The 13,894-nt window shown below is 42.5% G+C and overlaps 2 protein-coding genes across 2 annotated transcripts; one reads left to right on the top strand and one right to left on the bottom strand.

Annotated features, from left to right (window-relative positions):
* The first annotated feature begins 1,663 nt into the window (after positions 1-1,663).
* Positions 1,664-9,766, top strand: mylk5 (myosin, light chain kinase 5). The gene is made up of 17 exons (XM_069674857.1): positions 1,664-2,066; positions 3,250-3,399; positions 3,870-4,022; positions 4,141-4,323; positions 4,740-4,775; positions 5,836-5,963; positions 6,070-6,223; positions 6,563-6,874; positions 6,954-7,062; positions 7,420-7,623; positions 7,713-7,930; positions 8,014-8,137; positions 8,439-8,591; positions 8,674-8,803; positions 8,885-8,972; positions 9,099-9,239; positions 9,343-9,766. Exons 1-17 carry the CDS (start codon positions 1,931-1,933, stop codon positions 9,546-9,548), a joined length of 2,625 nt encoding a protein of 874 aa, XP_069530958.1. The 5' UTR covers positions 1,664-1,930; the 3' UTR covers positions 9,549-9,766.
* A 1,478-nt stretch (positions 9,767-11,244) lies between these two features.
* On the bottom strand, positions 11,245-12,112 carry LOC138602501 (complement C1q-like protein 2). The gene is made up of 3 exons (XM_069673968.1): positions 11,857-12,112; positions 11,621-11,755; positions 11,245-11,531 (listed from the first exon to the last, which is right to left on the bottom strand). The coding sequence occupies exons 1-3, from the start codon at positions 12,110-12,112 to the stop codon at positions 11,245-11,247; spliced, it is 678 nt and encodes a 225-aa protein (XP_069530069.1).
* Between the last annotated feature and the right edge of the window lie 1,782 nt (positions 12,113-13,894).

Below are 13,894 nucleotides of genomic sequence, written 5' to 3'. Positions count from 1 at the left end.
CACCCTTAATTGCGCAGTCATGGTTGAAAGTTCTGGAAAGATGGGGACTTTTATCACAGCAATCATTCAAAGACGGAGCTGACAAAACTACCTGCATGCATACCGTCTACTGCTGAAGGCTACTTCATGTACTGTAGAGGGGTGGGAGGTAGATTAATGGGTCAGTCAGCGTGTCTCCCTCTCTATTGTTTGCACTAAGTGGTCCTGTGCCTAAATGACATTAATTATGCTCCTGCAGGCCAAAGCTCTGTGGGAGAAACGCTGCATTATCACTCCGTTTCCTCCTAATGAGCTGCTCTGCTAACTTTCTCTGCATGTGTTTTCGTTTGCCCGGGAAGCTGTCACATCTTATTTAAAGCTTTGAGTCGGGCTTTATTAGATACAGTGTCTATCACGTATGAAATGCTGACTTGTTTTTCTACTGTAACACCCACATCGCAACAAAATATTAGCCTCACCCAAAGGGCCCATTATTATCAGACTGAATCACTCACAGTAAGTCCTCCAATTTGTGCTTTAACCGGTTCTTCAGCAAATATGATGTAAGCTATTTTTCATATTTGACAGTTTATCTGATGATTCATCTGTCAATCACATCTCTGCATGTTGAAGCCTGTGGTGATGAGGTAATCCAACAAAAGGGCCTGGATAATGTCCATATTAACAAACTTGAGAAAGAAAAGGGTTTAGACCGTCTAATCTGCAGTTTGGAACGAGCTTAACTATCTGTTAGTAATAGATAGGATGTTTTATTGCTTGAAAAGGAAGTTTCAGTGCATTCCAGTGGTTTCACCCCATCTCGGAGTTCATTTTATCTCGGAACAAAAATGTGGGAAAGAAAGAAAGAATGTGATATTTTAGCCTCTTTCACAGCATCAGTGAGATAAACAGTGATTAATTTTGCAAATTTGGCCAATTGCATAGAAACATCTTTATCTAAACCCATCCTCACAGTGTTGTCTCTGTGTGTGCAGCCCTTTGGCAAATGTTTGATTTGGGAATTCTTCCCTCACAGTGCTTTTCTGTGTGATCACTCATGTGGAAGGGTGAGAGTGAAAGGCGACGTTATGATCACCTCAGTGGGCTTCTGCTGTGCCCACTACAGGTTGATCATTATTACACATTTGTACCCTCTTGCTTTCATCCCATAAAAAACATTTGGACTGTGTGATCTCCTGCGTTAATGGTCTCAACAATGACAACAACTGCGAGCCGCTCTTGAGACATCCCTGGTTACCATAGCAGCATGTGGATCTGTTCAGTGATGCTGTTACCGTGGAAAAGGGCCCCCTTGTGTGTCCTGGGATGTAGTGTAACGGGGCCTGGGTTCACACTTAAAGCAACATAGGATTTATGAGCCTGTTGTTCACAGTCACAGCTGTAAATGAACCTTTGCGTTGCAGGCGTCTCTGGCATCACAAAGTTCAGATGCAGCATTGATAAGTGAGACAGCAAACAGTAAAATCGATAAAGGGCAGCACATTCGACAAACAGCACACAATATGACCTTTGGCTGGGTAGGTAGATAAGCCCATTCCTTCCTTTCCCTACTGTGTTTCCTTGTTTGTGTGTAGTGTGTGCATTAGACATGGTAATAAAGGCAGGGGTTTGAGTAGTGGGTGGAGGATCTTGTTCTTTAGAGCGACCATAGAGAGATACGGAGAGGGCTGCATAGCCTGAGAAACCCAGAGTAACTCAGAAAGATTTGCCTTGTAGGTGGAGTCAGTATAGATCAGGGGAGGGTGAGAAAAGACGACTTTGAACATGTGCAGAGAAGTGTGAGGAGTGAGGTTCAGAGCTGCACTGGCTTGGAGGGAGTGAGAAAGACAGACAGGAGAGAAACAGCCGTGACCAAGACAGGAAGTGTGATAACCAGCGTGGGAAATGACGGTGTAAATTATTTAGTTGTTGCTCCGCTCAGAGAACAGAAATGAATGGTGATGGCAGTAAACAGCGGTATGTGTCAACCTTCAGGATGCACATCAAGCCGCCCTGCGCATCGTCTGCATCAGGGACTGAGCCACAATCTAAAGACGCAAGGACTTCACACAAAACCTCTGACACAGGTAAGAGCAGCATCGAGGGGAGGGAGAGAGGGGATTAATAAGATAGGTGTGTGTGTGTTTGTGTTGGACAGAGCTCAGCCTGGTAGCGTTTACCATGTTTTTAATGTCAGCAATTCAGCAGACAAGTCTGAACATGGTGATGGTGCCTGCTGCAAACACTGGTTGGAATCAATTTGCTTTAATTTCTCTTGATGTAAAAGAAGATTTAGTGCAAGTTTGTCGCCTGTTTCTTTAAATATGAATGACCGAGCATCTGATCTGTTTGTTTATTCTATTTGGGGCCTTTCACCTCCAAGTCAGCCCACACTGACCACTGCTTTTGTAATGCTCTCAACGCTCAAAAAGCACACTTCCTTTCTCTCTCTTCTTTTTTAGTCCTTACTGATATTAACCTTTTTTTTTACTGTTAAACACAGCTCAGTGTCATAATTTAGCTGTAGATAAGTAAACTGCCAACATATCAAGTATATTTGCTTCTTCTATCTTCTCTTCAGTATCTTCTTAAAGTTTAAATATCAGGAAGTGATTTAAAGTCTCAAGCCAACTTGACCACAGTGTAAGTTTCGTTACAGTTTCATTTTCAACAGCAGTAGAAACTTTTATCAGCAGCCCGATGAAGCATTGACTTGTTAAAAAGAAGGTCAGAGAGTCATGGTGTGAGAGAGGCGTGAAAACCCTCATCTGAGTGTGTTTGTGTGCAGCAGTATGGCTCAGAGCAGCTGTCTTTATTGTGGCCCTCGGTGTCTCACCTCCCACATCAGGGTTAACAGTGAATATTTCAGCATTGTAAAGTCTAAAGGTTGACAATAAAACACCCATTTTGTTAAACCATTACTAGTATACTGTATGTTGCTTTGTACGTCACAAATGTTTCGTTTAAGACGGTAACGTCCCCTGCAGGCCTCTGTGATGTATTTAATTGTGCTGGTGATACCACTCAGTGTCAGCCTGCGGTGCTGATAATGTGCCTTTGATCCATGAATCTTTGCTGGATCGGTGGGAGTCAGTTCCCTCCCCCGTGCTTTAAGCAAGCATGTCAGTGAAATTAATGAAAGACTTGGCCCTGAAAGATTTAGAAAGAAGGAAAACAAAAGTTCATGATCATGAACTTTAAGTCAGTGCTCTTGTTGGCCTGAATGTTATGCAGTCCTGTCCTCATTCAACTCCCCTTCTCCGTATCCAGGGTCTCCTCACCTCTCCTCCTTTAAACGCCTCGACCCACCCCTCTTCATAGAGCCCCTGGAGGACTGCTGTGTGGACGAAGGAAGTGACATCACCCTGCGGGGGGTCATCACTGGAAGTCAGCCAATCAAAGTGTCGTGGTTGCACAATGGTGAGCAAGGACAAGTTGCGCTGCTGCATCTCGAATGTTTGCTTGGACTTGAATGTTGACCTTAAAGCCCCGATAACTCATTGAAAAGAACATCGGCCAGCATAGTGTCTGAAATTTTAGACAGAAATCAACTTGTGACATTTTAGATGTTTCTTTTAGTACTTGTTCCAACGCAAAATGTTTCTCTGCCTGCACATTTACATGAAATTGAAACATTCTTGTCGTCTTATTTTTAGCATGTGCCAATGTTTCATCTAAAGTGGGTGTTTGAACAATGCCTGGCAACACAACAAGCACTTGTAATGACAGATCCACAACAGGGTTCAAGAGGTCAACAGCGTCTTTTCTCATGTATCCGGCGTCCTTGTCAGCCCTTCCTTTCTCACAAGCCTTCTCTTCATTGTTCGTTCCAGCACATTACACTGGTGGGAAAGAGTGTTTCTAGTGTGCTTGTTTGCTCCTATGGGCAGGTGAAGTGGCCCGTTTTGGGAATCTGTCCTTCAATGGCAGGGAGATGAGTTTTGTGGTGAGGGAGTGCTTGCCTGAAGATGCTGGGGCCTACACATGCCTGGCAGAAAACAGTGCAGGGAAGACGTCCTGCTGCGCTGCTGTGTTCGTCAGAGGTGAGGGACATGCTGGAGACTGATGTTTTCTTTAGAACTATTATAAGAGTTCTCCAGAGTTTCATTTCTGATTTCATTCTGTCTCTTCTTCTCTTCCTCTTTCTGAAAACCAATCCAGACTTTGAAACTATCCTTGGTGGGCAGAATCGTGTCTCAAAGAACTCTACTTCTGCATTCGGAAGCGTAACGCAGAATGGAAGCTCACCACAGTCTCCCAAAGACGAGCTAAAGAAACTCAGAGGATCTAATTGTACCTCCCCTACAGGCTCTGATAAGCTTAGCCCCGTGTCAAGTCCAAGAGGTAATCATGTACTCCTTAATTTCACTTTAAAGTACTAATAATTATATGTTTTAACCATTTTGGGGATCTATATATTGATTACATACAGTTTAGCTTGCCTCCTTACATAATTAGATGCACCAGGAAAACATCTCAGCCTCTATACCTGTTTTAACCACCTCCGGTCATCCATGTTTTACTTAAAACAACTAGGAAACACATAATTTCCATCCCTCCTGTGATTGGCTCTCAGGCAGCATTTATATCAGTCAGGAAGTATGCATGACTTCCACAACAATGCAGCTTTTTGTTACATCCTCCGGAGGATTCAGTCCCAAGTGAGTGCCATGTAGGGAAGTGGACAGTGCACAGTCGAGGAGAGCCACACCTCTGTGCAACACTATTAAAACCTACCTGCGCTTTATCTGTCTGTGCAGAAGTCATCCCAAAGAAGAGAGCCAACTCGGGGACAGGTGAGACACACACATATACACATATTCTTTCTCACCTTACTTACTATCTCTGTCAAATTAACAAGCAGTGCATGCACCTGACTTTCCATCACCCATTAACCTTTACTAATTGTTTTAAGCTACACTTTTTAACATGCCTTCTTTATATCAATATGCATGCCATTATATATCTGTTTAATGCTATGGTTTGCCCTGGAGCGACTTCTTTTCTTTAAGGCTTTTGTTCTGGCTCTAATGTTCTCATGCTCTAAGCTTTTGTGCTCTGGATTACTGGGGCACTTTACCTTAGGGTGTAGGCTTTCACAATACAAGCATGGTAAGTTGACACAATAAAGCCTGGATGTCTGTCAGCACTGTTTTTTAGGGTTTATGTTTTTTTCTAATTAGACAGAACTGACAGTGAGATTAAAAAAAATGCTTGTTAAAAGGGCAAACTGTCGATATTTGAACCATTTAAACACAAGTTTATCAGATTGTCTGTAGCCAAATTCAACATTCTGATGCCACATTATTTGCATGCTGACAGTGTGAGGGACGCTGTTGACTCCAGCTCATATATGGAACTTTCTATGTTTATGTAAAAGTATGGTAACATGACTTAACTATAGGATACAGAACAGACTGTGTATCTTTGCTTTAAGGATATTCAGCTAAGTAAATAGTCCTACATGTATGGGACATATTGTAAAGTGTCTTCAAACAACACATGAACCAGATTGTTTAACGCACTTAATTACACAAGGACTGTTTGTTCTTGTGTGGGTATGGGTCATCTTTGTTTTGCATTTGTTTCAACTTGAGACACTGTGTCTGCTTGTACTGTATGCTGGAATAATAAGGGTCTCAGGGGAAGTAACACAGTTCCAGTCTTTTTAGAACAGCGCGACTCATCGAGTAATCTCACCCCTCTACCAAACAGTTTCTGTCTTTCCGTCTTTATCTCACACTCACACACCACACTGGATAGTTTCCTTCCACTAGGATGTTTTAGGCCTTCACCAGTAATACAATGAGCATGCAGGCTCTGAGACAAAACACTCACTTTGTTTTGTCTTTGCAGGAACACCATTACACTTTGAAAACCCTCCGCAGCACGTCAACGTGGAGGTGGGACAAACTCTCAGAGTGTCGTGTTTTTTCAGCGGCAGCCCTCCTGTAGTGTCGTGTTGGATCAGGAACAAAGAACAGGTGCTGTCGCTTTAAGGCTGGTGTACAGCATATCCTCTTTCTGCTATTCCAGCTGTCTCTCAGTACTTATCTTACCCACTCTCTCTCCTCCACTTTACACCTGCAGATAGTGGATGGTCCGGAGCTGTGGGCAGAAAATACAGAGCGGAGCAGTACACTTGTTATAGCGAAGGCTAAACAACAGCACACAGGTCGCTACACCGTGGTAGTGAAGGACCGCAAAAGCTCTGCACAACACACACTCACCCTTTCTGTCATAGGTAAGACAAGACACAGTCTGCAGTGCCAGGACCATGTAAAGTAAGTGTGTATGGGGGCTGGGAAGGGCACATACGCTGCAAAGGCAAGGGCATGAAAGATATTAAAAAATAAAATAAAAACATGCTTTTTAAAAGCTGAAACAAATGCATTAACAGCAAACGTGCTTCAAATACATAAACACTGCAAGGTCAAAAACACACAAACACACAGAACAAATGCAACAGAAAAAGTCCTTTCTCCTAATGAAAATCTTTTTGGCTGTTGTGACATGTTTACCCTTTTAGGCCACCATAGATTTTGAGTTAATTCAGCACTTCATTCATTAATGTTCCCCCCAGAGAGGCCGCAGCCTCCTGCCTCCTGTCCTGTGATCTCCCTCGTCTCCGCCACCAGCCTTGTGCTGTCCTGGTCGGGCCCCTGCTACGACGGCGGCAGCGCCGTGCTGGGTTATGTGGTTGAGGTAAAGAACCAAGGACGTGCAGAGCCTGCGGACTGGAGCGAGCTCACTGCCCAGTGTAAGAGTACCTCATACAGAGTGAGCTCTGGGCTGCAGCCTCAACAGGAATACTGCTTCAGAGTGAGGGCCTACAACGCAGTGGGAGTAAGTGAGCCGGGACCAGTGTCACCAGTAGTTAGGATGGAGCAGAAAGGTGAGGCGTGATACGACTTTTAAATAAAGAGGTGAATATAATGTGGATTATATTACAGCTCTCATGTCTTTGTATTTAGCATTAGACAAACCTCAAGAAGAGGAGCCCCCTCAAGCGTATTCCTGTGTCACTATTGACTCTTCCCACAAAGTGACAGATGACTACAATTTGCTTGAGAAGCTGGGAATGTGAGTATCAGTCAGAAAATATTCCATTTCACAAACAGGTTTTTCCATGAAGCGTCAGATAGCGGTTTCTTCAGAAATTTAGATGAACAAGAAAGCTTGACACTTCGAGTGAAAGTCTTGAGGCAACCCACACTGAACAGTGGGTTGTCACGCCAAGTTCCTGCAAAGTGCAGCAGAATGGGGTTTAAATACGTGCATGTAGAGACATGCTTCTACTCGAGTACACAACAGATGTACTGTGATGCAGGTTTTAGGACACCATGGTTTCAGTTGATAATGGCAATATCAATATCTCAGATTTAAGACCGGTTAGGATGACGATGATGAAGTTCCAAAACATGTTTCGGTCTTCATCAGGGGAAAGTTCGGACTGGTATTCAAGCTAACCCACAAAGACACTGGACGTGTGTGTGCTGGGAAGTTCTACAAAGGCCGACGTGCCAAGGAGAGGGAGGCAGCTCGTAAAGAGATCGAGCTGATGAACTACCTCCACCACCCCAAACTGGTTCAGTGCCTCGCGGCGTACGACCACAAGCCAGAGATGGTCATGGTCATGGAGTTGTGAGTATCTGCATGAAGGCCCAAAGTGGTTGAATTCTTTTACAAATAAATCCACCAAGCATTCGCTGTAACTTTGGTTTTGTTGGTAGTATTGCAGGTGGAGAACTGTTTGAACGCATTGTGGATGACAGCTTTGAGCACACTGAGCCGGCCAGCGTGCGCTACATGCAGCAGATCCTGGAGGGGATTGCTTACATGCACCAGCAGAACATTGTTCATCTGGATCTGAAACCTGAAAACATTGTGTGCGTTGACACCACTGGCACCTCCATAAAGATCATTGACTTTGGATTAGCCAGCAAGATTGGTATGTGAATGAAACTCTCTTGATATTAACATGGTATTCTCGTGTACGAGACAACACAAGACTGTTTGATTTATGTGTAACAGATGGCAACACGCCTCTTAAGGTGATGCACGGGACTCCAGAGTTTGTGGCTCCTGAAGTGATAAGCTTCGAGCCTGTTGGTCCAGCCACTGACATGTGGAGCATTGGGGTCATCTGCTACATATTGTGAGTCACATTTGAACTCCTATTGACATATTTACATCAAAGGAATAGTTCTCTCTCCTCTCTGTATAATAAATAAAGGGCTGGGTCAGTACATTGAACTGACCTAATTCACTTTACTGTCAGTGAAAAGGACTTTAATCAGCTGCAGTTTATTAGTGTTGTTACTGTGCAGGTTGCGATAGTCATGATTGCTAGACTCCTTGTAGTCTGAATGTTTTACTGACTTTTGATGCCACCTAGTGGATGTAGGACGAAGCAGTAAATATAATGACACAGCTGCTGTCTCTCCTCTGGCTTCCAGACTGAGTGGTGAGTCTCCATTCCAGGGTAACAGTGATGCAGAGACCCTGGCGTTGGTCACAGCCGCCCAGTGGGAGTTTGACGAGGAGAGCTTTGATGAGATTACAGACGAGGCCCAAAATTTCATCAGCTCCTTGCTCAACAAGGACACGAGGTGATTTCACGAACATGCAGCTACGTCACAGCCTCCTGATTCCATCTTCACTCAAACACGAATAACACTGTGTATGTTCCAGGCGGAGGATGTCCTGTGGAGAGGCACTGGTCCACCCTTGGATGGCAGCATTTGCCTCTGGAGATCTCACCACCACCAAGAATCTGTCCAAGGAGAAGATGAAGAGGTTTCTGGCCAGGCAGAAGTGGAAGGTGAAACCTTAGCTTAGCACGTTTAGGTAGCTCTTTGAGATTGAGGTTTTGGATTAATTTAACATTTTTTGTGTTCCATAGAAAGCAGGTAAGGCCTTGTTAGCACTGAAGAGAATGGCCCTGCTGTCTAAGAGTGACGGCTCTGGATCTCCCACCAGCCCCGGAGAAGGTTAGACGTTTATATTCTTTTATCTTAACAGGTTTTTTTTTGTTTCTTGGTTTAACCTGTATATAAGTCCTAATATCCTCCCCTCAATTTCATCTACTCCCTTCGTCCATCCCCTCTCGGTCCCAGACTCACCCCTGAGCCCGGAGGCAGAGCACGCCCTCCAGTCTCTGGAGCGCAAGATGCAGGGGCCACCCAAGTTCACCCAAAGCACAGAGGACCAGACAGTAGCTCTGGGATCCAGTGCCCGTCTCGCATGTCACCTCACAGGTACATGACTGCTCATCTTCAGACCTTCATTTAAGAGCTTTAGCTATCAGCAGCTCTCATAGCTGCCTTTTGCCCCTGATCACCCCTCCCATCTATCTTGCAGGGTACCCTGATCCAGAGGTGGTGTGGCTGTGTGGTGAAGAACCTCTAATGGAATCACCAACAGTGCAGATTGAGTATGATGAAGATGGTCGCTGTACCCTTGTCCTGGCCAAAGTTAGCCCAGAAGACGCTAACATTTACACCTGTAGAGCCACCAATGACCACGGCGAGGCATCATGCTCTGCCAAACTCACTGTTAAAGAGTAGATTGATTATGTTGATGAATGTAGAGAAAAATATTATGAATATAACATTCTTGAGTGCCTTGAACAGTTGTAATGTTCTTGTTTTTAATTCAAATAAGAACCAAACTAAACATCCCTTCACTGTGACGGGATATAAAACATGTATTACTGTACAAAATGTATGAACAGCAGAATATTGTTACAGAGCTACAAGCGTGGATAAAGGCTGATATTTCCTCATGGATCTAAGGTGTGGTTATTCACTGTCTTAAAACGTGCTATTTCAGCTAAAACCAGGAACCTCGAAGTTCAATTTCACTCCAAACAATATTCACAGCCCATCTAGCGGAGGAGAAAATCTTGTACATTTACTGGCTTTTAATTGAGTTATTCAAAGTTATACTTTAATCTTTACTTAGCAACTTAGAAATGGCACCCCAAATAGACATTATATACATAATAAACATTGACATGGGTGTGTTTATTCTTCAGTTGCTCCCTCTGCTGGAAGGTCAGATCCAAACGAGGTTCACTCATTACAAAGCTGCAATTTTTGCACAGCAGCGTGCTGGGATAGAATCAATTGTTATTCATTGTAATGTAGCCATTTCTTAAAGGGGATCAACAGGGCAAAAGCATAAGAACAGCTTCTGAACATGCAATGCAGCTGAGCCCTTCCACGATTTGAAAATATGCATTATCTTAAAGGAGTTGCCTACAGTTGAGCAACAAAACAAAATATAAAACCACTCTTCACCATGATGGTTAGAAGCACTGCTCAGTTCTCCATCCGTCTCAAATGTTGGTATCATTTTAAAATCGGTGTTGAGTACACGCTCAGATATGTAGGTTACCTTTCTTACCCAGAAGCTTCTTAAAACTAAAAACTTTGGCTAGTAAAATGAAATCCCCTGCAGTACAATGAAGTTTGGGATCTTACCATGATGAACTAACTAAAATAATCTCTTTGGTCAACTTGTAGTTTAGCACAAAAACAGTCGTAGAATAACAGTATAGGCTACATTGGTGAATAAAGCCTTGACTGATCACTTCCAGATGTACCAGAGTCCCAGAAGTCCTCACCCACTACATTCACACAAAAAATCCATAAATGCATAAAACATCGTCAATCTGAGTCAAATAAACAGATTTGAACTTTTTAAACTTCTCACTGACTTGTTATTGAGTTATTTACCATCAGATTTATGGAGGCTTTTTCAATGGAGGTCTGGGAAGAGAACATCAGCGGCAGAGGCCGTAACAGCGTATATGGTTCCAATGTTGGGCCATGGGTTTAAAACAGTTACAGATACAGCTACATCAACACTTATTGTATTGTTTATTGTATTGTAAATGCCTCACATTACATAATGAGTTTTAGTTTATTTCGATTAACATCAAATTTTCTTTTCCTGTTACTGATAGGTGCAAAATTCTTGTTCTGTTCTGTGTATCCATGCTAACCAAAAAACCACACACAGACACCAGTATGTTTAGATTATTGCTCAATTTAATTTTCAAGTGATCCAATCAAAAATCTGACTCACACTGTTTGAACACTTACTATTAGAGATACAGGCAGAACAAACCATCAATTTGTCTTTTGTGTGAATAGTGTCACATCACTGAGCAGTTTGAATCAATTGAGTATTTACTGTATTAAGCTATAGTAATATACTGTAAAAGCATGAATGCAAACCTGAAACCATGTCGTTGAATTATGTAGTGAACAGCAGAAAACCACAGAAGGTGTTGTAGTTCATGCCGTCATCATACACCAGCCTGTTTGCATGGAGCCTTACATAAACATTGTCTCCCACCTCGAGGGGGATGACCACAGCGTTGCTGCCCATGTCGTTGGCATCGGACCCTGAGGTGTCCCAGACTGATGTCAGCTGTTGTTCATTCTTCATGATGCTCACAACAGAGTTGGGAGCAGGATTTAAGTTGTTGAACATGGAGAATCGAAAGAAGTACATTCCTTTGACCATTGCTGTGAAAATGCCTGCCACAAAAAGTAAACATGTATGAATGGTTTACGTTTCTCATTTGCCTGTCTATGTTCCCCCCTTTATGTTTTTCTCCCTCTCATACCTGTAGACGGATTATAGCCACTGCCAGTGTTGGAGAAGACCCTCTTGTACTGCAGAGGGGTATTAGTGGTGAAAGGTCCAATGTTTCCAGAGCCACTGTCTCTAAGAGCTGCAGAAAAAGCCACCCTCGGTGTCCCTAAGAGCATCAAATCAAAAAACACATCAATGGTAAGATTTCATAAAGAGAAGAGTAATATCCCATTATTACATCCCATAAAAACATTTGCTCCGTGTTACCTCCAGTCAGGCTCCGCAGCTCCAGGACTTCCTTTTCAGTGCTTTGCAGCTTAGCCTCCAGGAGGGTCATTTTTTCAGCCATGTTGGCCACTTTTTGTCCCACTGCTCCCAGGTTTTCACTTATGGAAGTGAGGGAGCAAGTGTCACAGCAGCTGGTTGATCCTGAGCTCTGGCAGACTCTGTCATTGTTCTCATTAACTTGCACCTCACATAGACAGCAGCTTAAAGCTAGAACCAGGACTGCAATCTTCTTCATCATTCTTCAAACTGCTTCTTTGCAGTTTGTGTGAAGCCTCCCTCCTTTTATAAGTCATCTGACCCAGTTCAAAAAAACCCTGCTATCTTTATTGACCTCTTAGTTGTAAGGGTTTGGAAAGCAAACAAGAATTGACTCATGATAATCATGTTAGATTTTGTTCTATGCAGCGTGTTATTGTATGGCAAAGGTTACAAAGTGCCTTTAGGCCTAAAGTAATATAGCACTTCATAACACAAGTCTAAAGTGATGTGATCAGATTTAACAGGTGATGTTTATTTAGCAAATTTGTTCAGACAGGGTAAACTAGTTTAAACAGAGCATTATACAGTAGTAATACAATTTGTTAGCCCTGCCCTATAAATGTTAGACTGAATTGGAGTTCACAGAAACCTACAAGATCAACAGCTGATCACAGTCGCAAAAGAAGCCTTTCCATATTTTACAATTAATCAAATACATCATTTTTACAAATAAAAAAGTCTGAATTAAATATAACAGCCATTCAGGTAATTATTGTAGGAAGACATGAAAATATGTCTTACAAAGGAGGTTAAGAGATAGCCTCCTTTCCCCCGTTTTTATGTTATGTTACTACATTTTGTGCATTAAAGCTGCAGTGAGGAACTTTCGGTTTGTGTTGATTTTGGCGCCCCCTGTGGACAAAGCTGTACCTCTTATCTCTTTGCTGATTTTGTCCTGTATATGCTTAAAGTAACAATCTCGAACATTTTCATTTAAATAAATGTCTTTTAAGTCATTATCACCGAATGAGTCAACACAATGGTGATTGTATATAGTATTATTATGGACTGGGTGTCTGTGGCGACATTGGCAGAAAAAATCACAAGCGGCGCCCAGTTAGTGACGCATTTTCCATCACCCAGCATTGGTTGTCTGCCAGAGAGGATAGGTGGAGCTAAGAGACTGCTTTTCCGGTCTCTGCAAGTGTTGTGAGTAAACAGTAATCTACTATGGCTGAACAAACAAAGAAAAGATCATCGACTACAAACCCAAAAAAAAAAAAAAAAGCACTCAGATGAAGGCAAACAGTCTAAAAAGGAAAGCGACCATCAGCGAGGAAAATCAAGCGTTAGAACCAGAACAAAGGGAGTCAGCCTTGGACGTCTGGTTAAATTGAGACGTGTGCTCCAGTTAGCCTCAATTATTGTCAGTGGACGACACTCAAGAGCACAAAAACTGTATCTTTAAGTTATAGTTTTTACAAAGAAAAACTCACCCTGCTTACTGTAACAGTCATATGACTATGTGACTACTAGTCATATGATCACTCACTTTAAATTTTTGCCCTGGCAAATGTAAACAAAGGCAGTTAATCATTTCGTCTGACACCTACCCCCCTGCCAGCTGTTTCTGGCATTAGAAATAACTATATAGAAATAATCTGTCTTGTCTGGTTTGCTTTTGTAGGTCATATGGAGTCATCAGAATTAATTTCAGCCTGTTTCATAACCAGCAAAAAACTACTCACAGTGGCTATAAGAAATAATGGACGTGTGTAACTCTTGTTTTCTAATGTGGTAATGGTTAACTTCATGATTACTTGTGCTCGCAGCCTATACATATACTGACAATGTAAATAACAGTGTCAAATAGCTAAGATAGCTTTTTATACAGTAAGATTCAAAATGCTTAAATACTTTGGTTTTGTTTTTCTTAATTTTCTCTTGTTTCAGTACAAAACTGTTGCTGATGTCAATATTAACTTGCATCATTGCTTTTGCTGAGTCACTTACAGGCCTACAAGTGTTATTTGTATCA

This window comes from Semicossyphus pulcher, unplaced genomic scaffold, assembly GCF_022749685.1.
Source record: "Semicossyphus pulcher isolate SPU_LCO1_2020_fin unplaced genomic scaffold, fSemPul1.0.p SCAF_23, whole genome shotgun sequence".
In the NCBI taxonomy this organism is placed as follows: domain Eukaryota; kingdom Metazoa; phylum Chordata; class Actinopteri; order Labriformes; family Labridae; genus Semicossyphus; species Semicossyphus pulcher.
This window is presented reverse-complemented; position numbering and strand designations above follow the sequence as displayed.

Excerpts from the sequence above, each read along its gene's own strand:
- LOC138602501 (XM_069673968.1), bottom strand. The coding sequence starts at position 12,112 with ATGAAGAAGATTGCAGTCCTGGTTCTAGCTTTAAGCTGCTGTCTATGT. Across the intron at positions 11,756-11,856 it reads GCTGCGGAGCCTGACTGGAG|GGACACCGAGGGTGGCTTTT; the intron begins GTAACACGGAGC and ends TGATGCTCTTAG. Across the intron at positions 11,532-11,620 it reads TGGCTATAATCCGTCTACAG|GCATTTTCACAGCAATGGTC; the intron begins GTATGAGAGGGA and ends TTTTTGTGGCAG.
- mylk5 (XM_069674857.1), top strand. The coding sequence starts at position 1,931 with ATGAATGGTGATGGCAGTAAACAGCGGTATGTGTCAACCTTCAGGATG. Across the intron at positions 3,400-3,869 it reads AGTGTCGTGGTTGCACAATG|GTGAAGTGGCCCGTTTTGGG; the intron begins GTGAGCAAGGAC and ends TCCTATGGGCAG. Across the intron at positions 7,624-7,712 it reads ATGGTCATGGTCATGGAGTT|TATTGCAGGTGGAGAACTGT; the intron begins GTGAGTATCTGC and ends TTTTGTTGGTAG.